The following is a 15,056-nucleotide window of genomic DNA, read 5'->3' as shown; positions in this document are numbered from 1 at the left end:
CTGATGTCAATGTCCTTTCAAAAGGCACAGAGAGACGAGAGGAAGGTTATAAGATCTGTGGGTTAAAACATGATAAGGATACACATAATCTGAGGACACACACAGACTGATAGAGAGCTCTGTTGAAATCTGCTATGTTGTTCTGCACCCAACTTACTGAGCTCTCTGAACTTAAATGTTCTGGTCCCCCTTGGTCAGTTCAGAGTTATGATCGGAGACCTCTATGTTGATAAATGTGTCAGTTTGTCTTAATATGTTTACTAGTTTTCTATATTGTATATTGTATGTGTTTGATGTATTTATGCTGAGCTCATCTGTAAAAGAGACCCTAGTCTCTATACTGTCAAAATAAAGCTACAAAATGAAATGAAAAAAGACATAATCAGTGGATGTGTAGCTTTTGCAGCCTCTACCCTCCCACTCCCTTAGAGCGGCTGTATGCACACACACACACACACACATTACATCTGTATTTACTGCTCATCCCTCTGCCGTCATTTCAAAGGGATGTGTCTGGCCTCTGTCAGCCTTTATAGAGCACAGCTGGGATAACACACAGGACACTCAGCACACACCTCATTGTACACAGCAGTGTGTGTGTGTGTGTGTTTGTGTGCGTGTGCGTGTGCATGTGTGTGTGTTTGTTTGTGTGTGTGTGTAGATGTCCTAACCAACTTGCCAAAACTATAGTTTGTTAAAAATACATTTGTGGAGAGGTTGAAAAACTAGTTTCAACGACTCCAACCTAAGTGTATGTAAACTTCCGACTTCAACTGTATGACTGAAAAGGGAGGGAGAGAGATGTGTATGGGGAATGAGATACAGAGAGACAGAAACAGAGACACAGGGAAAGATAGAAGGAGAGAGAGAAAGAACTACAGACAGGGATGTATAAAGAGAGAGAAGGAGAGAGAGGGTGTAGTGAAATCTAGTCATCATGCATGCATTCCAAGTTTGGTAACGGAATGTTGAGGTTTGCTACATTCCGCTGCAGAGAAATTGATTTGTCTCCGGGAGGGACTTTCACTGGGCCAAGTCCTCCCTTGGGATGTTGGAGAATGTTGGGATGTTGGAGAATGTTGGGATGGTGGAGAATGTTTATATGAGAGATCGATGTGAGCAGCCCATCCCTGTGTTACAACTGCCTGTGTGTGTGTTTGTGTGTGTGTGCATGTGCGTGTGCGTGTGCGCGTGTGTGTGTGTGTGTGTGTGTGTGTGTGTGTGTGTGTGTGTGTGTGTGTGTGTGTGTGTGTGTGTGTGTGTGTGTGAGTATGTGTGTTAAAGTGAGTGAATGTGTGAAAGAGTGTTTATATGATGGGTTGATGTGAACCCGTTTCAATTTAACGACTGTCTATAACAACTGAAAAACAACACAAAGATTTATACAGAGTGTATTTGTGAGGAGGGAGACATTTGATACTGGTGATAAACCACTGACGAACACTGGCTAGGATCAGAAGCCATGGATTACAGGCAACATTCGCACCGAGCTAAAGTCTAGAACTGCCGCTTTCAAGGAGCGGGACACTAATCCGGACGCTTATAAGAAGTCTCGCTATGCCCTCAGACGAACCATCAAACAGGCAAAGCGTCAATAGAGGACTAAGAACGAATCCTACTACACCGGCTCAGGTGCTCATCGGATGTGGCAGGGCTTGAAAAATATTACGGACCAGAAAGGGAAACCCAGCTGCGAGCTGCCCAGTGACGTGAGCCTACCAAATGCCTTTTATGATTGATTCAAGGCAAGCAACACTGAAGCACGCACGACAGCACCAGCTGTTCCGGACGACTGTGTGATTATGCTCTCTGTAAGCAGCTGTGAGCAAGACCTTTAATCAGGTCAACATTCACAAAGCTGTGGGGCCAGACGGATTACCAGGACGTGTACTCAAAGCATCGTGGACCAACTGTCAAGTGTCTTCACTGACCTTTTCAACCTCTCCCTGTCCGAGTCTGTAATACCTACATGTTTCAAGCAGACCACCATAGTCCCTGAGCCCAAGAAAGTGAAGGTAACCGGCCTAAATATTTACAGCTCTGTAGCACTCACGTCAGTAGCCATGAAGTGCTTTGAAAGGCTGGTCATGGCTCACATCAACACCATCATGCCGGAAACCCTAGACCCACTCCAATTCGCATACTGCCCAAACAGATCCACAGATGATGCAATCTCTACTGCACTCCACACTGCCCTTTCCCACCTGGACAAAAGGAACACCAACGTGAGAATGCTGTTCATTGACTACAGCTCAGCGTTCAACACCATAGTGCTCACAATGTTCATCACTAAGCTAAGGACCCTGGGACTAAACACCTGCCTCTGTAACTGGATCCGGGACTTCCTGACGGTCCACCCCAGGTGGTAAGGGTAGGTAACAACACATCTGCTGCTCTGATCCTCACCACCGGGGCCCCTCAGGGGTGCGTGATTAGTCCCTTCCTGTACTCCCTGTTCACCCATGACCGTGTGGCCAAACACGACTCCAACACCATCATTAGGTTTGCTGACGACACAACAGTAGTAGGCCTGATTATCAACAATGATGAGACAGCCTATAGGGAGGAGGTCAGAGACCTGGCAGTGTGGTGCCAGCGTAACAACCTCTCCCTCAATGTGAGCAAGACAAAAGGAGCTGATCGTGGACTACAGGAAAAGGAGGGTTGAGCATACCCCCATTCTCATTGACAGGGCTGTAGTGGAGCAGGTTGAGAGCTTCAAGTTCCTTGGTGTCCACATCACCAACGAACTATCATGGTCCAAACACACCAAGACAGTTGTGAAGAGGGTACGACAACACCTTTTCCCCCTCAGGAGAAAGATTTGGCATGGGTCCTCAGATCCTCAAAGGGTTCTACAGCTGCGCCATTGAGAGAATCCTGACCGGTGGCATCACTGCCTTATATGGAAACTGCTCGGCATCTGACCGTAAGGCGCTCAGTGCGTATGGCCCAGTACATCAATGGGGCCAAGCTTCCTGACTTCCAGGACCTCTATACTAGGCATGTCAGAGGAAGGCCCTAAAAATTGTCATAGACTCCAGTCACCCAAGTCATAGACTTTTCTCTCTGCTACCGCACGGCAAGCGGTACCGGAGCGCCAAGTCTAGGACCAAAAGGCTCCTTAAACGCTTCCACCCTCAAGCCATAAGACTGCTGAACAATTACATTACAACTTTTACATTGACCCCCTCCCCCCTTTGTTTTTAAAATGCTGCCACTCGCTGTTTATTATCTATGCACTGTCACTTGACAAATGACCTCGACTAACCTGTATCCCCGCACATTGACTAGGTACCGGTACCCCTTGTAATATGGCCTCGTTAATGTTACGTAATTTTCTTGTGATACTTTTAGATTTTATTTGTATCACTTTAGTATCACTTTAGTTTATTTAGTAAATATTTTCCTAACGCTATTTCTAGAACTGCATTGTTGGTTAAGGGCTTGTAAGTAAGCATTTCACGGTAAGGTTGTATTCCGCGCATGTATTCGGCGCATGTGACAAATAAAATGAGATTTGATTTGTAAATGTCCAGAGCTGATGGTTGGAATAAATGCATAAATGTACATTTATGTGTGTGTCTTCATCTCCGGTCGTACCTGCTTGGTTGGTAGTGATGGTCACAGCAGCATATTGCCTCATTGTTGGGGCTAACTGGGACACTCCATTTTGAGCTTCGATCTCGAAGGTGTAGTTGGTGTGAGCCAGCAGGTCTCCCACGGTTACGGTAGTGTTCTGCAGGCCTGCAGCACGGGGGAGGAACCGCACATTACTGCGACACGCCTCACACACCCTCTGGCCCTGCCTGCAGCGCTTACACAGCACGGTGAAGGTGACATCCTTACGACCTCCCGTGTCCTCCGGCCAGGACCAGTCCAGAATCACTGAGGTCTCATTGATGACTGAGATCACGTTACGAGGAGCGGAGGGAGGACCTGAAGAGGGAGGGAGAGAAAGAGAGAGAGGGAGCGAGAGAGAGAGAGAGAGCAATGAAAATATATAACATTTCTTGAGCGGATGGTCAGGGAGCCAGGAACATAAATCCCTTGAATACAGCAAAGTGACCTCAAGAAGCCCAAACAGATCAAATATTTGACTAAAACATAATAATTTCAAACATTATAATTGAATACTATCACATACAGTGCATTCGGAGGGTATTCAGACCACCTGACTTTTTCCACATTATGTTACGTTACAGCCTTATTCTAAAATAAGTATTCAGACCCTTTGCTATGAAACTCAAAATTGACCTCAGGTGCATCCTGTTTCCATTGATCATCCTTGAAATGTTGCCACAACTTAATTAGAGTCCACCTGTGGTAAATTCAATTGATTGGACATGATTTGGAAAGGCACACACCTGTCTATATAAAGTCCCACAGTTGACAGTGCATGTCAGAGCAAAAACCAAGCCACGAGGTCGAAGGAATTGTCTGTAGAGCTCCGAGACAGGATTGTGTCAAGGCACAGATCTGGGGAAGGGTACCAAAAAATGTCTGCAGCATTGAAGTTCCCCAAGAACACAGTGGCCTCCATCATTACTAAATGGAAGAGATTTGGATCCACCAAGACTCTTCCTAGAGCTGGCCACCCGGCCCAACTGAGCAATCGAGGGAGAAGGGCCTAGGTCAGGGAGGTGACCAAGAACCTGATGGTCACTCTGACAGAGCTCCAGAGTTCCTCCGTGGAGATGGGAGAACCTTCCAGAAGGACAACCATCTCTGCAAAACTCCACCAATCAGGTCTTTATGGTAGAGTGTCCTGACGGAAGCCACTCCTCAGTAAAGGGCACATGACAGCCCACTTGGAGTTTGCCAAAAGGCACGTAAAGGACTCACAGACCATGAGATTAAGCTTCTCTGGTCTGATGAAACCAATCTGGTTTCTTTCACATCTGGAGGAAACCTGGCACCATCCCTACGGTGAAGCATGGTGGTGGCAGCATCATTCTGTGGGGATGTTTTTCAGCGGCAGGGACTGGGAGACTAGTCAGGATTGAGGGAAAGATGAATGTAACAAAATACAGAGACATCCTTAAGGAAAATCTGCTCCAGAGCACTCAGGACCTCAGACTGGGCAAAGGTTCACCTTCCAACAGGACAACGACCCTAAGCACACAGCTAAGACAACGCAGGAGTGGCTTCGGGACAAGTTTATGAATGTCCTTGAGTGGCACAGCCAGAGCCCGGACTTGAAACCAATCGAACATCTGTGGAGAGACCTGAAAATAGATGTGAGTGACGCTCCCCATCCAACCTGACTGAGTTTGAGAGGATCTGCAGAGAAGAATGGGAGAAACTACCCAAAAATAGGTGTGCCAAGCTTGTAGCGTCATACCCAAGAAGACTTGAGGCTGTAATCGCAGCCAAGGATGCTTCAACAAAGTACTGAGTAAAAGGTCTGAATACTTATGTAAATGTGTATTTTTTATATATACAGTATATATAAATATATATATATATTTTTTTGTCGTTGTTTTTTTGCAAACATTTCTAAAAACCTGTTTTTGCTTTGTTATTATGGGGTATTGTGTGTAGATTTATGAGGGTGGGGGGACAATTAATACATTTTATAATAAGGCTGTAATATAACAAAATGTTGAACGTTCGAATGCACTGTATATCTGTCTATTAGGCGTGGGAATACTTTAAAACAGATTTCCTAAATGAAAATAACTTGGAGCTGATTTGGGCCAAATTCATCCCACGGGCCGGCAGTTCAGGAACCCTGTAATACTGTATATAAATCAATCTGTGTGTGTGATGGAGTGACAGCAGTCTCTCTCTTTGGGCAGAAGATTCAGTTCAGTCACCAGTCACAGGGAGGGAGAATGGAGAAAGCAAGGACACGGAATAAGGCCAAACCTCAAACTCTCTCTGACAGATGGAAATGGCAGGTTTTACTGTGAACAGATTCTCTGAATACTTCCAGACTTTAATATCAGACCTATGGAAGTCATTACACCGGGAACTAACCAGAACCACTGAAGAGATCCACTGTAAAGAATTGGAATGAGGGAGGAGATAGGGTGAGGAGGATTGATTTTGACAATAGAAAGCCTTGTTGGTTTGTTTGTTAGTCTATGGTGTTGGGGTTCAGATGGTGGATACAGTAAACTCTACAGTACTATACTGTTCTAGCTCCTTGACTCCACTCTACTGCACATTCACAACGCTCATCTCGCTGCCTGAACATAACACTAATGACACCAGAGATCTGGGTTTCACATCAGTCTCCAACCTCAGGCTGCTACATAGGGTGTGTCATGTATAGAGGTCTAGAGCACCAGATGTAATATGATCAGCGAGGCAGTGGGTGGAGATCAGTTCATACAGTCATACTGGTGTAAATATATGTTCCTGTCCAATCTTGACCTTCCTTTCCAGACTCCTGCTCATTACCTTAGTCTATAAAGGTTTTAGGACTGTAAAACAGACCTCTACCAGATCAGTATGAGGAATCTGGAAATACGGGTATGCTGTGGTTGTTCTGAACTCCCCCCTGGGACTACAGACATGGCTGCTGCTGCTGGTTTAATAAGACAGCAGTCATCAAGGATTCCAGGGCAGTGATCTATGGGTAATGTAGTTTAGGATACAGCCATCTGCTTCTGTAAACCATCCGGATACAGCTCAGAGAGAGAGAGAGAGAGAGAGGAATGATGATGAGAGAGAAAAAGAGCGAGAGAGAGAGATGTTGTCCTCAGAGACACAGTGGCTGAAATTGTTGAGAGAATATACAAATAGAGAGTAAACTCTTTTTGGCTCTCACTCACTCACACACACAAATGCACACACGCACACGCTCACTTGCTCGCACGCACGCACGCACGCACGCACGCACGCACACACACACACACACACACACACACACACACACACACACACACACACACACACACACACACACACACACACAAACTTACACTAACAAACACAAACACACAGACTTACGTGTGCAGGCCATAGATGGCGGGTCTCCATCAGCACGGAAGTAGTTTTTCTCACAGCCACAGTGTAGCGCTCCCTCATGATGGGTGAAGCTGTGAGGTGGACACTTAGAACACTGGACGTTACCCAGCAGAGACTTATAGAACCCTGCTCTGCATACTGGAGAGAGAAGGAGAGGGAGGGGAGAGAGAGAGGGAGGGGGAGAGAGAGAAGGAGAGGGAGGGGGAGAGAGAGGAAGGGGGAGAGAGAGAAGGGGAGGGAGGGGGAGAGAGTGAAGGGGAGGGGGCGAGAGAGAAGGGGGAGAGAGAGAAGGAGAGAGAGAAGGAGAGGGAGGGGGAGAGAGAGAAGGAGAGAGAGAAGGAGAGGGAGGGGGAGAGAGAGGGAGGGGGAGAGAGAGAAGGAGAGGGAGGGGGAGAGAGAGAAGGAGAGGGAGAGAAGGAGAGGGAGGGGGAGAGAGAGAAGGAGAGAGAGAAGGAGAGGGAGGGGAGAGAGAAAAGGAGAGGGAGGGGGAGAGAGAGAAGGAGAGAGAGGGGGAGAGAGAGAGGGAGGGGGAGAGAGAGAAGGGGAGGGGGAGAGAGAGAAGAGGGAGGGGGGGAGAGAGAGAAGGAGAGGAAGGGGGAGAGAGAGAAGGGGAGGGGGAGAGAGAGGGAGGGGAGAGAGAGAAGAGGGAGGGGGAGAGAGATGGAGAGGAAGGAAGGGGGAGAGAGAGAAGGGGAGGGGGAGAGAGAGGGAGGGGGAGAGAGAGAAGAGGGAGGGGGAGAGAGAGAAGGAGAGGAAGGGGGAGAGAGAGAAGGGGAGGGGGAGAGAGAGGGAGGGGGAGAGAGAGAAGGAGAGGGAGGGGGAGAGAGAGAAGGAGGGGAAGAGAGAGAAGGGGAGGGGGAGAGAGAGGAGAGGGAGGGGGAGAGAGAGAAGAGGGAGGGGGAGAGAGAGAGGGAGGGGGAGAGAGAGGAGAGGGAGGGGGAGAGAGAGAGAGAGAGAGGGGAGAGAGAGAGGGAGGGGGAGAGAGAGGAGAGGGAGGGGGAGAGAGAGAAGTGGGAGGGGGAGAGAGAGAGGGAGGGGGAGAGAGAGAGGGAGGGGGAGAGAGAGAAGGAGAGGGAGGGGGAGAGAGAGAAGGAGAGGGAGGGGGAGAGAGAGAAGGAGAGGAAGGGGGAGAGAGAGGGAGGGGGAGAGAGAGAAGGAGAGGGAGGGGGAGAGAGAGAGGGAGGGGAGAGAGTGAAGGGGAGGGGGAGAGAGAGAAGAGGAGGGGGAGAGAGAGAAGGGGGAGAGAGAGAAGGAGAGAGAGAAGGAGAGGGAGGGGGAGAGAGAGAGGGAGGGGGAGAGAGAGAGGGAGGGGGAGAGAGAGAAGGAGAGGGAGAGAGAGAAGGAGAGGGAGGGGGAGAGAGAGAGGGAGGGGGAGAGAGAAGGGGAGGGGGAGAGAGAGGAGAGGGGGGGAGAGAGAGAGGGAGGGGGAGAGAGAGAAGGAGAGGGAGGGGGAGAGAGAGAAGGAGAGGAAGGGGGAGAGAGAGAAGGAGAGGGAGGGGGAGAGAGAGAGGGAGAGGGAGGGGAGGGGGAGAGAGAGTAGGAGAGGGAGGGGTGAGAGAGAAGGAGAGGGGGAGAGAGAGAAGGAGAGGGAGGGGGAGAGAGAAGGAGAGGGAGGGGGAGAGAGAGAAGGGGAGGGGGAGAGAGAAGGAGAGGGAGAGAGAGAAGGAGAGGGAGAGAGAGAAGGAGGGAGGGAGGGGGAGAGAGAGGGAGGGGGAGAGAGAGAAGGAGAGGGAGAGAGAGAAGGAGAGGGAGGGGGAGAGAGAGAAGGGGAGGGGGAGAGAGAGAAGGAGAGGGGGAGAGAGAGAAGGAGAGGGAGAGAGCGAAGGAGAGGGAGGGGAAGAGAGAGAAGGAGAGGGAGGGGGTGAGAGAGAGAGATGTGGTGAGTATATATAGCAGAATTGACAATAACAATAGCGTTCCATAGAGAAATGAAAAATGTCACGACAATAGATCAAATCATATCCATAAAGGTATAATTAATAACTAGAAAAATACAGAATGAAAGACACATGGTGAGAAAGAGAGGTCAACAGGAGGAGGACGAAAGACGGGAGATTTGGGGGGAATGATGACACTTTCTTTTTTTCCAATCAAACCTTTCATTACTGTACAGGCTAGATGAATGACTTTAATCTTCTCTGATGACCGTGAGTATGAACCCACCTCCACAACCACACAACCACACACACACTGTAAATCTATAGCGGGGGTAATGGAGGAGAAGAATAGAGCATGAAAACAGTGCCTCTCTCCCAGACCCATCCAGGACCCAGTATGAATGATGTAAATGAAGCTGTTGAAAAGGAGGGGGGCTCAGTAACTACACTATTCACCATGATCCTGTTCTACTCCTAATGAACGGGGAGAATGACCAAATCATCAACATATCCCGCTCTCCTCCTCTCTTATTTCAGATCTTATAATTGTCATCTGATCCATGCTGAGCAGCTACGCTTTAACGTCAGCGAGCAGATTCTCTCAGAGACGTTTATCTCCACTTTCCAGCCCAGACTCTATAAGGGTTAAGGGTGTGTGTGTGTGTGTGTGTTACACTACTGTAATGTTATTCTTTTAGAGAATCAGCAGGCAGCACTTAGTACAGATATACAGTAGCTGCTTCTGGACATAACAGTAACAAATACAGAGGAGTAGAAATGTCCCCCGTCAGCTGTATAATGGGATAACCGGCGGCAGGGTAGCCTAGTGGTTAGAGCGTTGGAATAGTAGCCGAAAGGTTGCAAGTTCGAATCCCCGAGCTGACAAGGTACAAATCTGTCGTTCTGCCCCTGAACAGGCAGTTAACCCACTGTTCCTAGGCCGTCATTGAAAATAAGAATTTGTTCTGAACTGACTTGCCTAGTAAAATAAAGGTAACATTTTCCAAAATTAAAAAAATAACCACCCAGTCAGCAGTATAATGGGATAACCACCCAGTCAGCTGTATAATGGGATAACCACCCAGTCAGCTGTATAATGGGATAACCACCCAGTCAGCTGTATAATGGGATAACCACCCAGTCGGCTGTATAATGGGATAACCACCCAGTCAGCAGTATAATGGGATAACCACCCAGTCAGCAGTATAATGGGATAACCACCCAGTCAGCAGTATAATGGGATAACCAACAAGTCAGCTGTGTAATGGGATAACCCCAGTCAACAGTATAATGGGATAACCACCCAGTCAGCAGTATAATGGGATAACAAACAAGTCAGCAGTATAATGGGATAACCGCCCAGTCAGCAGTATAATGGGATAATCACCCAGTCAGCAGTATAATGGGATAACCGCCCAGTCAGCAGTATAATGGGATAACCACCCAGTCAGCTGTATAATGGGATAACCACCCAGTCAACAGTATAATGGGATAACCACCCAGTCAGCTGTATAATGGGATAACCACCCAGTCAGCAGTCTAATGGGATAACCACCCAGTCAGTATAATGGGATAACCACCCAGTCAGCAGTATAATGGGATAACCAACAAGGCAGCTGTATAATGGGATAACCAACAAGTCAGCAGTATAATGGGATAACCACCCAGTCAGCAGTATAATGGGATAACCACCCAGTCAGTATAATGGGATAACCACCCAAATCAAATCAAATCAAATTTTATTTGTCACATACACATGGTTAGCAGATGTTAATGCGAGTGTAGCGAAATGCTTGTGCTTCTAGTTCCGACAATGCAGTAATAACCAACAAGTAATCTAACTAACAATTCCAAAACTACTGTCTTATACACAGTGTAAGGGGATAAAGAATATGTACATAAGGATATATGAATGAGTGATGGTACAGAGCAGCATAGGCAAGATACAGTAGCTGATATCGAGTACAGTATATACATATGAGATGAGTATGTAAACAAAGTGGCATAGTTAAAGTGGCTAGTGATACATGTATTACATAAGGATGCAGTCGATGATATAGAGTACAGTATATACGTATGCATATGAGATGAATAATGTAGGGTATGTAAACATTATATAAGGTAGCATTGTTTAAAATGGCTAGTGATATATTTACATCATTTCCCATCAATTCCCATTATTAAAGTGGCTGGAGTTGAGTCAGTGTCAGTGTCAGTGTGTTGGCAGCAGCCACTCAATGTTAGTGGTGGCTGTTTAACAGTCTGATGGCCTTGAGATAGAAGCTGTTTTTCAGTCTCTCGGTACCAGCTTTGATGCACCTGTACTGACCTCGCCTTCTGGATGATAGCGGGGTGAACAGGCAGTGGCTCGGGTGGTTGATGTCCTTGATGATCTTTATGGCCTTCCTGTAACATCGGGTGGTGTAGGTGTCCTGGAGGGCAGGTAGTTTGCCCCGGTGATGCGTTGTGCAGACCTCACTACCCTCTGGAGAGCCTTACGGTTGAGGGCGGAGCAGTTGCCGTACCAGGCGGTTATACAGCCCGCCAGGATGCTCTCGATTGTGCATCTGTAGAAGTTTGTGAGTGCTTTTGGTGACAAGCCGAATTTCTTCAGCCTCCTGAGGTTGAAGAGGCGCTGCTGCGCCCTCTTCACGATGCTGTCTGTGTGAGTGGACCAATTCAGTTTGTCTGTGGTGTGTATGCCGAGGAACTTAAAACTTGCTACCCTCTCCACTACTGTTCCATCGATGTGGATAGGGGGTGTTCCCTCTGCTGTTTCCTGAAGTCCACAATCATCTCCTTAGTTTTGTTGACGTTGAGTGTGAGGTTATTTTCCTGACATCACACTCCGAGGGCCCTCACCTCCTCCCTGTAGGCCGTCTCGTCGTTGTTGGTAATCAAGCCTACCACTGTTGTGTCGTCCGCAAACTTGATGATTGAGTTGGAGGCGTGCGTGGCCACGCAGTCGTGGGTGAACAGGGAGTACAGGAGAGGGCTCAGAACGCACCCTTATGGGGCCCCAGTGTTGAGGATCAGCGGGGAGGAGATGTTGTTGCCTACCCTCACCACCTGGGGGCGGCCCGTCAGGAAGTCCAGTACCCAGTTGCACAGGGCGGGGTCGAGACCCAGGGTCTCGAGCTTGATGACGAGCTTGGAGGGTACTATGGTGTTGAATGCCGAGCTGTAGTCGATGAACAGCATTCTCACATAGGTATTCCTCTTGTCCAGATGGGTTAGGGCAGTGTGCAGTGTGGTTGAGATTGCATCGTCTGTGGACCTATTTGGGCGGTAAGCAAACTGGAGTGGGTCTAGGGTGTCAGGTAGGGTGGAGGTGATATGGTCCTTGACTAGTCTCTCAAAGCACTTCATGATGACGGATGTGAGTGCTACGGGCGGTAGTCGTTTAGCTCAGTTACCTTAGCTTTCTTGGGAACAGGAACAATGGTGGCCCTCTTGAAGCATGTGGGAACAGCAGACTGGTATAGGGATTGATTGAATATGTCCGTAAACACACCGGCCAGCTGGTCTGCGCATGCTCTGAGGGCGCGGCTGGGGATGCCGTCTGGGCCTGCAGCCTTGCGAGGGTTAACACGTTTAAATGTCTTACTCACCTCGGCTACAGTGAAGTAGAGACCGCATGTTTTCATTGCAGGCCGTGTCAGTGGCACTGTATTGTCCTCAAAGCGGGCAAAAAGTTATTTAGTCTGCCTGGGAGCAAGACATCCTGGTCCGTGACTGGGCTGGATTTCTTCCTGTAGTCCGAGATTGACTGTAGACCCTGCCACATGACCCTGCCACATGCCCAGTCAGCAGTATAATGGGATAACCAACAAGTCAGCAGTATAATGGGATAACCACCCAGTCAGCAGTATAATGGGATAACCACCCAGTCAGCAGTATAATGGGATAACCACCCAGTCAGCAGTATAATGGGATAACCACCCAGTCAGCAGTATAATGGGATAACCACCCAGTCAGCAGTATAATGGGATAACCGCCCAGTCAGCAGTATAATGGGATAACCGCCCAGTCAGCTGTATAATGGGATAACCGCCCAGTCAGCAGTATAATGGGATAAGCGCCCAGTCAGCAGTATAATGGGATAACCGCCCAGTCAGCAGTATAATGGGATAACCACCCAGTCAGCAGTATAATGGGATAACCACCAAGTCAGCAGTATAATGGGATAACCACCCAATCAGCAGTATAATGGGATAACCACCCAGTCAGCAGTATAATGGGATAACCACCCAGTCAGCAGTATAATGGGATAACCACCCAGTCAGCAGTATAATGGGATAACCACCCAGTCAGCAGTATAATGGGATAACCGCCCAGTCAGCAGTATAATGGGACAACCGCCCAGTCAGCTGTATAATGGGATAACCGCCCAGTCAGCAGTATAATGGGATAAGCGCCCAGTCAGCAGTATAATGGGATAACCGCACAGTCAGCAGTATAATGGGATAACCACCCAGTCAGCTGTATAATGGGATAACCACCCAGTCAGTATAATGGGATAACCACCCAGTCAGCAGTATAATGGGATAACCGCCCAGTCAGCTGTATAATGGGATAACCGCCCAGTCAGCTGTATAATGGGATAACCGCCCAGTCAGCAGTATAATGGGATAACCACCCAGTCAGCAGTATAATGGGATAACCACCCAGTCAGCAGTATAATGGGATAAGCGCCCAGTCAGCAGTATAATGGGATAACCGCCCAGTCAGCAGTATAATGGGATAACCACCCAGTGAGCTGTATAATGGGATAACCACCCAGTCAGTATAATGGGATAACCACCCAGTCAGCAGTATAATGGGATAACCGCCCAGTCAGCTGTATAATGGGATAACCGCCCAGTCAGCAGTATAATGGGATAACCACCCAGTCAGCTGTATAATGGGATAACCACCCAGTCAGTATAATGGGATAACCACCCAGTCAGCAGTATAATGGGATAACCGCCCAGTCAGCTGTATAATGGGATAACCGCCCAGTCAGCAGTATAATGGGATAACCACCCAGTCAGCAGTATAATGGGATAACCACCCAGTCAGCAGTATAATGGGATAACCACCCAGTCAGCTGTATAATGGGATAACCACCCAGTCAGCAGTATAATGGGATAACCACCCAGTCAGCTGTGTAATGGGATAACCACCCAGTCAGCAGTATAATGGGATAACCACCCAGTCAGCAGTATAATGGGATAACCACCCAGTCAGCAGTATAATGGGATAACCACCCAGTCAGCAGTATAATGGAATAACCAACAAGTCAGCTGTATAATGGGATAACCATCCAGTCAGCAGTATAATGGGATAACCAACAAGTCAGCTGTATAATGGGATAACCACCCAGTCAGCAGTATAATGGGATAACCACCCAGTCAGCAGTATAATGGAATAACCAACAAGTCAGCTGTATAATGGGATAACCATCCAGTCAGCAGTATAATGGGATAACCAACAAGTCAGCAGTATAATGGGATAACCACCCAGTCAGCAGTATAATGGGATAACCACCCAGTCAGCAGTATAATGGGATAACCACCCAGTCAGCAGTATAATGGGATAACCACCCAGTCAGCAGTATAATGGGATAACCAACAAGTCAGCTGTATAATGGAATAACCACCCAGTCAGCAGTATAATGGGATAACCACCCAGTCAGCAGTATAATGGGATAACCACCCAGTCAGCAGTATAATGGGATAACCACCCAGTCAGCAGTATAATGGGATAACCACCCAGTCAGCAGTATAATGGGATAACCACCCAGTCAGCTGTGTAATGGGATAACCACCCAGTCAGCAGTATAATGGGATAACTACCCAGTCAGGAGTATAATGGGATAACCACCCAGTCAGCAGTATAATGGGATAACCACCCAGTCAGCAGTATAATGGGATAACCACCCAGTCAGCAGTATAATGGAATAACCAACAAGTCAGCTGTATAATGGGATAACCACCCAGTCAGCAGTATAATGGGATAACCAACAAGTCAACTGTATAATGGGATAACCATCCAGTCAGCAGTATAATGGGATAACCACCCAGTCAGCAGTATAATGGGATAACCACCCAGTCAGCAGTATAATGGGATAACCACCCAGTCAGCAGTATAATGGGATAACCAACAAGTCAGCTGTATAATGGGATAACCACCCAGTCAGCAGTATAATGGGATAACCAC

The 15,056-nt window shown here is 48.0% G+C and overlaps 1 protein-coding gene across 1 annotated transcript in view; it reads right to left on the bottom strand.

The window, feature by feature from the left end:
- The window catches only part of LOC112225041 (ephrin type-A receptor 3), a 145,129-nt gene that overhangs the window by 61,481 nt on the left and 68,592 nt on the right, over window positions 1–15,056 (bottom strand). The window contains 2 exon segments of the mRNA XM_042306433.1: window positions 3,604–3,939; window positions 6,961–7,116. Coding sequence (XP_042162367.1) covers window positions 3,604–3,939; window positions 6,961–7,116 — 492 coding nt within the window.

The sequence above is a fragment of the Oncorhynchus tshawytscha genome, linkage group LG26, assembly GCF_018296145.1.
Source record: "Oncorhynchus tshawytscha isolate Ot180627B linkage group LG26, Otsh_v2.0, whole genome shotgun sequence".
Lineage (NCBI taxonomy): Eukaryota > Metazoa > Chordata > Actinopteri > Salmoniformes > Salmonidae > Oncorhynchus > Oncorhynchus tshawytscha.
This window is presented reverse-complemented; position numbering and strand designations above follow the sequence as displayed.